Below are 14423 nucleotides of genomic sequence, written 5' to 3' on the forward strand. Positions count from 1 at the left end.
CAGCTCATACAGTGGAGATCTGGAGGTCTCCCCATCGAACACACTTAAGGGCTAGCACGTCCTGCACACGGCCTGGCGCCCTCGGGTCCAGTCTGGCGGCCGCAGCGGGTCTAGCGGTGACTGGACCAGCTCTTAGCAGGGGCTCAGAAAGCAATATCCCTCCGAGCAGCGCTCCCGCAGCCCCTCGCAGCCGGGCGGACGAGGAGGCGGCGCGCCTCCTCCTGGGGAGCGACCGAGGAGGAACCCGGCCCCCCGTCCTGGCCGCTGCATTATTTGGCGCGGTAAGCGGCGCGGCGGTCGAACGGCGTTCCTCCGGGGGTAAACGTCGGGGCTCGTCCACGCACGGAGCCCCTCCTCCTCCTCCTCAGGAGACCGACCCGGACCGGCGGAGAACTTCGGGGTCTCGGGTGAGCTCCGGCAAGGCCGCGCGTTTCCAAGCGTGGGAACTTCGTTTCTAACCGTAAGGATCCCCAGCCACTCCCGTGAAAACGGGAAAACCGGCTTCGCACGACCTTACCGGCTTCCAGGTTTACGGTACGCGTCCTCGCGTAATCACGGGAAGACGGCCGAGTGCACTCTGGGATACGACGGAGGCGCAAGGGGCTCTGCGGCGAACGAAGCGCTTGCTTCTGGCGGGAACGCGAAGAGGAAGAGGAATGTCTGAAAGATGAGTCTGGTCAGCATGACCCAGCGTCCGCTCCCACCCCACACACGCCCGCTCATCACTGCCCGCGCTCACCCAGAGATCCCCCGCACATCAGCTTCTGGCCTCCACGCCAGATAATAACCCGTCTCTAGCCCCCCGCGGAAGCGTCGGCCCGAGAGGAGAAAACCACACCGTGCGTGTGGATGTGCCCTACTTTCAAATGAACACACGTGCTGAACAATAGCCACTACTCACTGAAAGGCTGCATTATACAACATAAACTGCAAGAGTAAATTGTTCAGCGTTCAGCAGTTAGCGGTACTATATTCTTCTTAAGCGGTCAAATCATTTTATTTGCATTGTTAAAAACGATGTCTCGATGAAGATTCCCCTGAAGTACTCACGCAGGGACGCGCTCGCACGCACACGCACACACACACACACACACACGCACACACACGAGGATAAATGCTTTTAGACCAGATCGGATCATGGAAAAAGTGAACCAGAGTATACACACAAACGCAATGAGAACCAAAACACGTAGTAGATAGTAACAAGCAGATAAGAGCTAAAAACTTTTTCATGGGTCACAAATCTCCTTCATAAATCAGAACAAATCGGGAGACTAAACCACTCGCAACAAAGTAATCTACTCGACAGAGGTCTCGAGCAGAAGTCGGATGAGGAAAACGGAGGGAACCCGTCCTGGAACGACCCCCCGTTCGCCGTCTCCGCCGTCCTCCCCGAGAGATGGCGAGTCGGGGCGCCTTCGTAACGCTCTCGCGCGGGCCCCAGGGGCAAGCTTTCTCCGCGCCTCCTCGCGGAGCCCGGCGGCGTCTGACTGAAGCGTGGGGCGATGACAGCTTTACGGCGAGAGACGGCCTCGTTCCGCGAGCAGCCGAAAAACAAGCCTTCCAGCGCGACGTGACACGCGGGCCCCCGGGTACGCCGCTGAGCCGCCGGAGAGAGAGAGAGGGTTTGGCCCCCGGGGGCCCGTGGCCATTAGACGGCACTGAAAACACTCTCAGAAACTACAGACTGAAAAGACAAGGCAAACGCCGCTCCGCACACATAAAATGCGCTCAGACGAAGAAGGACTTCTTCTTTCTTATTTATATAAAAGATATACGGTCCTTGCTGAGCTCTCTCAATATATATACTCAAGGTCTAGATTAAGAAGAAGCTTTGCATCAACCGGAAAGTTCGCATATGCAGAAAGACGTAGTTCACAGCACTATTCACGATGCTTATTTCTGTTCGGTGCATGATGGGAAACGTTACATGCAACCCCATAAAAGGTGCATTATGCTTTGCTGGCGCTGCTCTTAACTGTCAGACCTTGGTGGATCCAAGCCAATTACTTTCAGTTCCAGCTGAATCTGTTTTGAAACCCACCATGCTACGTTAGTCATACTTTCAAGGCACGCATTGGGTCGTCTCCTAAGCAAGTAATTGATGTCATAAGCAATAGATCAGATTCTGCCGTATCTAGAACTTCCACAGATGTGTTTTCTTTCAAGTAGCATCCATTGATACGTTTGGGTATTTACTGTAGTAATGCCTACTAAAAGCTGGAGTCTGGGAATCGAGCCTGCAAGCTTTAAAGGACGTCTGGGGTCTTAACCCAGGAAAGCGCACCTCTACCAAACAGCACGTAAGTCTCAGATGGCGGTGCGCAGTCTTGTTTGATTTGGCGCTCGTCCCATCGGGCTCCGCCGCAGATGTGAGACCGCACGACTGGATGGAGGTAAAGCAGGAAGGAGAGCCGGGTCTTTCCAAACGGGGAAACGCGCTGCTGATCAGGCGAGCTAGCTACTTAGCCAGGTGACCGAGCTTTCAAGATGAAAAGGATCAAGTTAAAGAAGATCTGTATGAGGGCCAAGGAAGGAATATTTCTACTGACAAGTGACGGGAAAAGGATGCTGTCTTCTGTCTAGAGGATTGTTTGAGTTTATTTTCAGATTAGTTAATCCAACTGTCAGGTAATTCATAGATTAGCAATTCCCAGTAGGAATATATCTCAAATGGATAGAACTCCCAAAATAAGGGTGGTTCCATCCATTTGAGATACACTTCTACTGCAGGCTAATAATGGGGCCTGCAACAGGAGGCTAACACTAAAGGAAACCAGGATCGCTAAAACTGAAGGACCCTGGCTTCTGTTCCATCGGCCGATCCAACATGGCGCCAGCAGAATACAGGTAAACTCCGGTCCAGCAATCGTCCCAATTAATCTGGGTTCTTAAATTAGTTTATTATTAATAATACACAGAGCATCAACACACCATGCACCAAAGTAAAATGCGCCAAGCATTAAATATTACGGAGGACAGGAGAGAGTGTGCTCCACATGCTAACGCTCTGTCATGGGGGAGCAATTACACAGGAACCTTCCAGAAGACCTGCAGAGGCTCCCCTCAAAACGCCGCTCACTGGACTCCCTCAACACTGCGCTGGAAACCGCCAGCTAGCCCCGGCGGCACATTCATCACCGAGCCGACAACGGAGATGTCATCTGCGTCCCCAAACTCAAGCACTGCCACCCCCCCCCATGGACTCCCTCGCTTCTCCGGTCCCCAGCGTGGAGCCTGGCTTGGGCCTGACAGTGGAGGCGTTACCCGGGGCAGAGTCTCGGCACGGGGGGGAAGGGGGGCAAACGTGGCAGCAGTCCGGGCCGTGCCACAGGTGCGCCGGCCTGCTGGAGAAAGCCCCGAAGACCACTACAAAGCGCTCGTTTCCCCCCCCCCCCCCCCCCCCCGCCCCCCCCTCCACCCCCAACCCCACTCCCCTCACCCGCTTGCCTCTGATCATCCACAGCTCCCCCCCCCCCTCAGGCCCTGGAGGACAGGGTGATGCGGAGTTCAGCGCGAGCTGAGGAATTTCACCGGGGAAGCACAACCGCCTCAGAGCCGTGCTGCGAATGGCACAGGGGCTGCGATGTCAGGGAGCTAAACACGCTACGCCTTCACCGGCACGGCAAACCAGCCTATTTAAACACCTGGGCGCGCGCAGGAGGCTACGCTAGCACCGGCAGCAGCAGCAGCTGCCACGGTCCTGCAGCAGAGCTTCAGACGCGCCGAACGCACACCGGGGGCCAAAATCAACACCCTTCTGCTGCCAGGGCAAGAAGCGTCATCCAAAATTTATCAGCCAGTGACCTCTGAGTTCGTAACGAATGCAAGCACTAATGGAAAATTCCGGTGCAGCAACTGCCAACAAGACATAAATTCAAATCCTCCACCACAGAAATTCAAAACCCTTGACCCATTTCCTTACTTTGAGTATAGTTAATACTAGTGGGGTGAATTTTTTTTCAGTGAAGACATCCAAAGTTTGGAGTTGTGACCTGAGAAGCGTAACGCGTGTCATCCGCACGGTCACGAGTCGGTCGCACGGAGGTCTTTCCCAAAATCCAGGAGAGAAAAGGGGAGGGGAGGAACTGTCCAAAACAAAACTCCAAAAAACAAACTTGGGTAAAGACAGCTGCGCGTAAAAGGTGTATTTTGAAATGGTCTCGGGGAAAAAAAAGAAAAACGTAGGAGCGGGAGATACGCGTTCCTGCTGCGCGTTCTCCTGCAGGTTTGACAGAAAAGGGGGAGTGATGTATTCAAAGGCTGAATGTGAAAAGACACCCGCCAGAGAGCTCTGAGGCTCAGGGGAGGTGAAAGCCAGAATAATCTGCGGAACCAGAGCGGGAGGGGGGGGGGGACTCTTACTGCGGCACCTGACATTAACAAACTGCCGCAACCGAGGACTTAATTGTACTTTGGGCCCGGCGAAATGACGCTGTCGCCTTCGCACGCCGTTTTTAAAAAGACGGTACGGAGAACAGGGGAGAGTTGCCGATACGCCGATGATGAATAGAGGCAGGTAGAGTCTCCGGAGGCTTGCACACAACACAGAGTCCCCCTCTAATAGTTTTAGCTTCATTAGTCTCCCTAATTGTTTCAGTTGGGTCCAATCTTTAGGAAATTTCATAATGCAGTCACATCTGTGGGACATCTGTCAGCAGCTGCATTACACAATGAAGAGTAATTTACACGGCAGAGCCTCTACGCGTTCATCAGCCGGGTCCCTGCTGTTAGCAGGTAATAAAGATGGAGAGTGTCAGGCCTCGCACGGCCTCTCTGCTTCTGTGCGGTTCTGAAAGCTTTCTTTGACATGTAACGCTGATCACTGGAACACCTTAGAACTCATCATATACAAACACACACACACACTGGCACACACACTCACACACAGGTGCACACACACGCACAAGCACACACTCACACACACACACACACTCACACACAGGCACACACACGTGCACACACACACGCACAAGCACACACACACACACACACACACACTCTCGCACACTCTTGCACACACACTCGCACACCCGCGCGTGCGCACGCACACACACACACACACACACACACACACAAACGGTCAGGAAAAGAGCCTTCGTATCCACGGACATTTTCCAAACAAGCGAATGGCTTCTGACTCACTAGCCTTCATGCACACACATTTTTTTCCTTATGCTGTATAGTTTACATATGAAGGGAAATATGTACCTTTTTTTAAAGGAAATCCCGCAGCCCCAGAAAGATGAAAAGTAAAGAGAGGGTTACAAACTGAGATGAGATCACAGTACACAAAGTCCCACGGAGGGGACTCAAACCCCCGGGCGCATGGGGCCAATTTATATGCGGGTTAAGAGTTGGCCACCCAATCGAGGCCGCCACACGGTCCCTCGCTTTTTTCAAACATTATTATGAAACCGTTTCACAAATCATCTGAGGTGCGTAACTTCCTGGACCTCATTTTCAGCGAAAGAGCCCAAGGATTTTTCAACAAACGCCAAGGGAAGTGCGTTTAGACTCGCCCCCGCGTACGACCAAGAACAGACCGCGCGCGCTATCGCTAGGAACCTGTTGCCAGGGCGAAGGCTCGCGCTCGGCGCTCGGTCCGCACCAGACACCGCAGCAGTCCCTCCGCGGCGAGCGGCCTTCCCATTGTTCCCGCTGCGCCTCCCTCTCGTGAAAAGGCCTTCAGGGGGAATAATACAGACTCCCTCAGGCGGCGGCTCCTCCACCTTCCTCCACGGGCACAGTAACCGTGAGTATGAGTGCTAACGAGTATGAGCGCTAACGAGTACGAATTCTGCCCGCCGTCGCGCCCCTGTCCTCCGTCGCTAAGACACGGATCTACGGTCCCGCTGTAATCCTTCCTAATCTCACCGGGAACACACCCGTACAAATGCACCTCACAAAAACAGAAGCCACTTCTAGGCAAAATACGGAGAAAGGAAGCGCCTTCGCAACGAGCGGTTTTCTGACGCGCGCAAAACAAAACGGTGTCTTCAAAGGAACGCTGACACGTTAAGAGCAGGTCCGTTATTGGTTGAAATATTACCGCTATTGCATCAGATCCAGTTTTGCGAGACAGGCAGCGTCTCCGCTGTCTGGATCAGCGGCGGACAACCCATTCAAGGAACGAAAGCCGCTCTCCCATTTAAATATTGGACAACTAGTAAATATCATCTTTTTTTTCTTCAGAAAAAGAAAGCAAATGATTCAGTTCCTTCAAAGAGGAGATAAAAAAAAAAGGAAATCATTTCTGGTTTCAAGTAATCCACTCTAAAGTCTGGGGGAAGGAGTGCATATTAATTACCGCACGTTTTTGCTTCTGATACACGGCAGAAGAGAAATACAGCGTCTTTGAAGGTGCTAATCCTCGAGAAGCTGTAACTCATGCAGGGCTGTGTTCAGAGGAAATCTTGACAGAAATGGAACAGGTTTTCTTTTTTTTTTTGTTGCTTTCCCCCCCCCCCCCTCTCTGTTGACAGCCGAAATTTCCACATGTCGTTTCTTAACGGCGTTACGAACGCTCGGGGACACAAACGCGCAGACGCGCGAGTGAGCGCCAGGCTGCCTAGCGCAAGCGAAAGCGGTCGTCACGTTCGGCGGTTGACTTCTGTTCGTTCGGCTCGCCTTTTCGCTCGAGGACGAGGGACGGGTCGTTCGGACAGGCAAAAAGCTTCGCTACAGCATGATTCACACGATTCGGATGAAGAAGCCTCGTCCACCTCATTCAAACGCATACGGAAACCAAATTCAGCAGTGCGTGCTTAAGTAGAAAATATTTTATGGTGTTACCGCACTGCGGGATGTGCTTGTGCACATTTTACAACACAAGCCAAGCAGTCACATGCACGCACGGAAGCCTCCTAACCAGTTACAATGAACTGTACGTCACCGGTATGCAGTATATGAATCTTTTTATTTAATTTTTGATTTCATTATTTTTTAACAGATAAGCCAACCAAACTAAAATACAAAGACTATGACAACTGATTTCTGAACTCTTATTGTATAGAAAAACTCCTGAGTCCTCACTTAGTGTCTTGAATCTTGCAACTGGACTACATTTATCTGTGTGGTTATGGCACTCATGGGCTCATGCACATGTGAACATGTGAATAAAGAGGCGGGACCACTGGTTTAATTGATGACTGCCGCCTGTGGCTCAGACTGCCCATAAGACTGCACCGTTAGAAGCCCTGTGATAACCTGAGTACCGTCGCTGGATAAACAAAGGTGAAAAGTTAACCAAAACCACTTCGCCTTCGCCAAACGCAGCCAGGCCGGTTTGCCAGGCGGCGCGGGAGCTCGATCGTTACCGTCTCCCTCCGCAGTTCCTTCCGGAAGTTCCGGGGGAAAGCCCGACCAGGGGCCCGTCTCTGCGCGTCTGCCGCGCAGACGGCCAGAGGAGCGGGCAGGTGCGAGTCACATGACCGAGGGCAGCGGAGCCGGGCCCTGCTTCAGGCCGCTTTGGGCTCTGCGGAGGGGGCGGCTCGGCCAAGCCCGAAATCACACGGAGGCGGAGCGCGGGGCAGCTGCCCTAAGAGCTTATCACGCTTACCTAACATCTCCATTACAGGGCACTGCCTGAACACGTACCGCACCTGAACGTCCGTTACTGAGCACCTTGACATGCACTTACCCAACATGCACTTCCCCAGCCTGACTCTACTACAAAGCACCAGCAGACCGAACAAGGTCTCATAGCTGGGGAACCCAGGTATCATTACTTACATTTATCTACCCATCCATCCATTCATTTATTCTGTCTATCTGCCTACCCATTAAAAGGGCTGAAATAAGTGGAGCAAATCACTGGAGAGATCAGGGGATTAGATCAAGATCCGCAACATAATCAGTCAAAGTAGCCCCTGAAAGCTTACAGTATATAATCACTACACACCAACCTGCACACGCACACACACTTACACACACACACACATACATACACACACACAAACACACATACATAAACACACACACACATACATACACACACACAAACACACATACATAAACACACACACACATACATACACACACACAAACACACATACATAAACACACACACACACACAAACACACAGACGCATACACAAACACACAGACGCACACACACATATACACACACACACACAAACACGCGCACACACACACACACTTACACACACACACATACATACATACACACACACACAAACACACAGACGCATACACAAACACACAGACGCACACACACATACACACACGCCTGCACACATAAACAGCTAAATTTTCAATAAGCCAGACACACAAGCAATAACACAAAGGCAAACACAGACAGCATTCTGTCTAGCCATCAAGAACAACAGACCACACACACTCTCACACACACACACGCACACACACACACACACACTGCTTCAGGAGGCAGAGGGGGGCGGAGTCTCACCACGTGGGCGGGGACCTGCTCATACTTGGCGGCGGGGGTGCCGGGCCGGGGGTAGAACTGGTTGATGAAGAGGCTGGGGAAGCGGTACCGCTCCACCAGCGCCAGCGTCTCCTGGAAGTCCGAGTCCGTCTCCCCCGGGAAGCCACAGATGATGTCGGTGGCGATGGTGATGCCAGGCACCCTGAACACAAGGAGACGGCAACAAGGTCACTACAGCAACGCACACTCAATCGAGAGTTACAACAGCACTTCAGCTCACACAACTACAGCGTGAACACCACTACAACGGACACAACAAGATTACAATAGCTGTGTAATACACACAAAGTAAAGATATGCCACAGATCTTCAACAAACAACACAAGATACATAGATGCAGAGTTATTAGAGTTACTATACATAACTACAGTTATCAGAGCACAGCAATACACACAACTACAAGTTTACCACACGTGGATAGACAGTGCATAAATGCAAGGTCAGACAAGTATTGTAGTACGCACAAAACGAGTGGTGACATAATCGACAATCATACTCCATTCACACTGTTTCGCTCCTTTGAGAGGACCACGCAGTACAGAGAGCATCGCTGAGTTACATCACACACGCACAAACAAATGGCCAGGAAAGTCTGAGAGGATGAGGACACAGGAGAAAAGGCAGAGTGGAAGTCCGCTGTGTGTGTGTTTGTGTGTGTGTGTGTGTGTGTGTGTGTGTGTGTGTAAGGGGGGGGGGGGGGGGGAGTGAAGCAAATGAACGATAAAACCGTTGCTAGGGCCGGCGTCTCAGTGGGACGCTGCCATGCGGAGAAACCTGCTTAGTGGCCTCCACGACCATCGATTATCGGCTTGGCCTGAGATTGAATTAGGGGCTTTGCAGAGGAATGGATTTATGGATTATCTTCCACACGCGTTCGATTGTCAACGATCCCGGAGCAGCAGGTAACAAAACAACTTCAAGGCCACGCCGTTTCACTGGGGGGTCGACCGGCGAGAGGAGCGCCTTCATCCTTTTTATTCATTCTTTCGCTCATTCAGGCACTCGCTCTCTGGATGCCCACTCAGGAAAGACTCTCCAGCACAATGACATCATCAGAGGAAGACTGCAGGCACACCACAGTTAACAGTCATTCTGCCGTGTGATGTCTGCTGTAAATTCAGCATGTAGGGGAAAAAGACTCTCTCGTGAGAGGAGGTATATGCCCACACCTCAGGGATGCGTGTTTAGAGTGCTTCTTGTACCTGATTGAAGATGAAAGTATTCAGAAGTCTTTCATGTGCATTTGTTAAACGAACATCTAAGAATATCAGCATACACGTAAAACCGAGAATACCTATCGAAAATGTTACACCGCATGGCCAAAGGTATGTGGACACCTGACATCCAACATCTCATCCAATATTATGGCCATTAATATGAAGTTGGTCCAACCTTTCCTGCTATAACAACCTCCACTCTTCTGGGGAGGCTTTATAGGAGATGTTGGAGCATTGCTACAGAAATTTTAGCCCATTCAGTCAGAAGAGCATTAGTGAGGTCGGGCACTGATTGGGGTATTAGGCCTGGTGCACAGTTGGGGTTGAGGTTAGGGCTCTGCGCAGGGCAGTCAAGTTCTTCCACACCGTTCTCGACAAAACCACTCCTAGATTAACCTTGCCATGTGCCCGGGGGCACTGTCATGCTGAAACAGGAAAGGGCCTTCCCCAAACTTTTGGGGAAGCACAGAATCATCTAGAATGTGATTGTACGCTGTAGCATTAAGATTAGATTTGCCTTCACTGGAACAAAGGGGCCTAGCCCAAACCATGAAAATCAGCCCCAGACCAAGGGGTGTCCAGATACTTTTGGTCATACAGTATACCTTCCATTAGCCGTTGGCCCTTTTTCACGTGTTCAGAGGTGGACATTCCAGGGGTCAGAAAGTAAAAGTCCTTCCATGTATTTCATCCACCCCTGAACTCATCCAGCTGATTTAGCTCTACCTCCTGGCTGAAGAATGGTGCTCATTAGCAAATCCAGGTGGCTGGAACAAAATCCTGGGACGAACTTTTACTTTCTGAACCTGGACTGTCCACCTCTGCATGTGTCGCACAAATGTCTGCTGAGTAGAGCCGTTTTCAGACTGAAAATCCAACTCATCTGTGAGTCTTCCTATTTTAAAGGGATATTTGCCAAGACGGGGCATTAGTGTCACTGGGCTGTGGTTCAGCTTCATCTCCTGAGAAGGCGCTGCACACTCAGGCGATGCCAAAACTTCAAAAATAAAGTAGCGAAGCTGCAGAGGTCCAAGCCGAAATCACTGCGGAAACTTATTTCCCTGGTTAGCCCCAGTGCAGATAATTACATCCCACCAGAGCAGAAATAGTACAGCTCGTAATCCATCTGCAATGCACTGTACGTGCGATGCCAACTAGGTCTTTTTCAAAAAAAGAAATGCCTTCTCTTGCAATAAAATCTAGAAAAAAACGAATTAATGGTAAAACTGGCAATGGTAGTTATACTGGTAGACAAAACCCAAATATGTGAGTAAACAAGGGTAGGCACACGACTCAACTTTAAACGAACAGAACGGCAGAATGTTCTAGAAAATCATTTTGGAAAGGAGCTGAATGTTTTGTCGCCAAAAGGCTGCTTGGCTGAGGGGCAGCGTTATGACATTCGCTCTCCCGCCATCCGTTACCGACCCACCCGCCCCCCCCGCCGGCCCGCCCGCCCCCCCCGCCCACATCAGCGCACCGAGCTGGAGGTCTCACAGAGGTCGTGTTCACTGCTAGCATCTTTTTCTTTTCGACGATGGCAAAATATTGCTTCCGCACAGGGCTCCGGGAGATCAGCCAATGAACAACAAACCACAGCCGCAGTGCAAACCCGTCGGCTGTCAATCACAGTTAAACCCTGCTCCTCATATTACACCCCCAATATACCCATCCTCGTGAGTGCCGTTTTTTGGAAAAACGTATGCTTATTTAGTCACTTTGACATAATATACAACATCATCTGAGGCTTACTTTTTAAACATACCACGCTTGTGTCTCTACACAGGCAGCCATTTATGGAAACAACTCGCATGCCTCGCAACGGAGAAAAATAGCCATGCCCCATCTGGAAATCCACCCAGCAACCCCGGGGTTAACGAGCAGAGGTGCCTAACCCCTCCTCCTCCTCCTCGCCGTGGTTACGCTCGCGCTGCGGGAGAGCGCGTGGGCGGAGAGGAGCGCAGGTGGACACGGATGCCACCTGTTAGCGTTTAGAGTGTATCACCAGGGCATTAAGCGCCGAGGCGCAGGGAGAGCAGGACGTAATCTAATCGCTCTCTAATCTAATCACGCGCTCCCGCTTAATTGCGTGCACAGCCATCGGCCGGCAGCCGACGCGCGGCCACCTTAACGAGCTTCTCCCGCGGAGACCCGCGGCGGGCGGAACAGCCTCGCGGTCCTCGGCCTCACGCGCAAAGCCCTCCGCACCCTCCGCGCGTACGTACACACGCAGCGCTGCACAGGACCAGCACCGCACATACGCATTCGAAGCACGCGCTGTATATGCACGTATGCGGTATGTAAACGGCAGACGCACAGCGCACGCACTGCACGAGCGGCGCATTTACACCACGTAAACCGCGCGTGTCACATGCATGCAGTCGGCGACGTTACCGCACGCGGCCCACACAGCACATTACAAAACACACAGCACGCACGCACAGCGAAACAGGCGGCAGCGCAGCGAAACAGGCGGCCGCACACGCGGCGTTGTTTCCACGGCGCAGGCGCAGAGGGGCTCCGCACGCACGCCGCTGTCATCGCCTGGGTCCGCTGACGAAGCGCGCCGCGCGGACAGATACCGATCATCAAAGATAACAATCCGCTCGCCCGCATATTGGATTAAGCCGGTCCGGAGAGAGAGAGAGCCGAGCGACCAAATGCACGCTGACAGGTAATTCATTTTAGATTTCTGATCTAGTGATCTGTTTAAAAAAAAAAAAAAAGAGAAAAAAGAAGGGGAACAGTGGAGAAGGAAGAGAGACGTGCGAGGGGCTTTCTTCCAGCGGAACCCGGAACCCGATACGCGGAGCGAGAGAGGCCGTTTCGACTCAAAAAAAAACCGACCCCGGAGCCAACCTCGTAAGGCAGGCTTGTTTCCGAACTGCTTTTTGCTCTCAAAGTTTCGAGAAGAATTTAATTATTTATTGTGCAGCCTGTTACATTCTAATGGGAGCCAGATTAATGCTGAGAACCGTCTGAAGGAGAGCCTTTCCGCTAAAGCCTCATTTTAAATGTGAATGACTGGATCTGACGACTACAGGAAGAAATGGGCTGATTTCATTACCACTGCTCGCCCCCCCCCCCATCACCCCCCCCCCCCCCATCGGTGCAGGGTTCCTCTTTCTTTTAGAGCGTGGTCATGCCAGTATTTATCTCTGCTTATTGACAAACCTGGACGTAATGTGCATTCTTAATCACATTAGGTCTGCCCGTATGCTTTCAGCCGATAACCCCTGACCTATTGATACATTCTCACCGCGGTCGCTCATTAATATTCAAGAGCGACTGCAAGGCGGTTATGAATCCTTGACCTTTCGCAAACGCAAAGGAAACGCAAACCCCCCCCCCCCCGTCCGGGGAGAGCAGGCGAGCCGAGGAGCCCGAGCCCGAGAAGGCTTCCTGGCAGAATTTTGGACGGGGGAACGGGTTCCACGCCCCGAACCCCGGACCGTTTTTTTTCTTCTTCTTCTTCTTTTTTTTCCGAGGCTGTGCACATCTGGCTTTGCGAGAGCGCGCGGGGCGATCGCAGAGAGGTTGCTGAGTTTAGCGACGCGGCGTCGCCCGCGGGCCGGGGCGGGACGGGGGCCGCCAGAGAAGCGCCGCTCCCCAGAAGCAGCCCCGCTCCACCCTCTCTTGCGGGGACGGGGGGGGGGGGGGGGGGACATTAAAGGCCGGCTCGCCCGTAAACGCCGGAATTCTGCAGAGTAAGCCCTCTCCCACAGGGCCCGGCGCTGCAGAGGAGCTGCTCCACACATTTCTCAGACGGGGGGGGGGGGGGGGGGGGGGATGTGTTTAAGTTTGCGAGCAATTTAGAGCTGCCTTTAAGTTTCTCTCCTGACGCCTGCTGAAACGTCTCGGGCGTTCTTGCCGGTGTAGCTTTAGCAGGGGCTGAGAGAAGCCTGTCACTCACTGGACAGAATGGCTGCCATCCCCAAGACGATTAAGCACCAGAATGAACGAGGCCTGAATACCCTAACGCTAACAGCCGCAATATAATGATAAGTTCCAACATTACTATGCAATACATTTCCTACTAGGTCACGTGACTCGTCATGTGCAATGACACGATTCCCACACCCAAATTCCATTGAATCTGTTGAAAAACATTTTACTGGCAACCATGACTTCATCTGAGATGGGAATTACAAAAGGTGGCACCTGGTACCAATACAAAAAGCTCTTTAAGAGACATTTTATTTCCTCGATAACATTCAGGTGCTTTTGTGTTATAATGTCTACTTGGCCGGGCACTGCTGTTGAGTACATCTGTAATATTTTGCACATAATGCTTTTATATAACCAGAATCATTTTGACAAAAGAGACACACTGTTCGCAAGGTATGTCGGAAGCGCTTGGACGAAACGACGCTACGCACTGACTTGACGATAGCAAAACGACGGCAGGTGGACTGAATATGGAGAGTGACCCTTAAGAGGCGGCTGCTTTCGGGAACAGCAAAGCACCTCTCGGCGTCCCGCTGCCAATTAGAGACGCGACGGGTCCTCCTGAGGGCCGCACACGACCGCGAGCGCCTCCACACGGGCGCCCAGCCGAACGGCGCTCAACGCAAGGAGGCGAGGAACGCGGCCGACAACGGCTCCATTAACGCCGGGCGGCTGAAGAGGCGGCGTCCTCTTCTCGAGAGCCGCGCGCACTCGGAATCAGGACTTGGGGAGATGCGCGAGGGCCTCCATTCCACGGCTCGCCTGAGGAGCACTTCAGAGAGACACCT

At 52.2% G+C, this 14423-nt stretch overlaps 1 protein-coding gene across 2 annotated transcripts in view; it reads right to left on the reverse strand.

Moving 5' to 3' along the window:
* Positions 1-14423, reverse strand: part of cdkal1 (CDK5 regulatory subunit associated protein 1-like 1) — a 374306-nt gene that overhangs the window by 90895 nt on the left and 268988 nt on the right. For both annotated transcript variants that reach the window (XM_035380803.1, XM_035380794.1), the window contains exon 11: positions 8432-8612. In XM_035380803.1, coding sequence (XP_035236694.1) covers positions 8432-8612 — 181 coding nt within the window. The remainder of the gene's footprint in view (positions 1-8431; positions 8613-14423) is intronic.

Source organism: Anguilla anguilla, chromosome 1, assembly GCF_013347855.1.
Source record: "Anguilla anguilla isolate fAngAng1 chromosome 1, fAngAng1.pri, whole genome shotgun sequence".
NCBI lineage: Eukaryota > Metazoa > Chordata > Actinopteri > Anguilliformes > Anguillidae > Anguilla > Anguilla anguilla.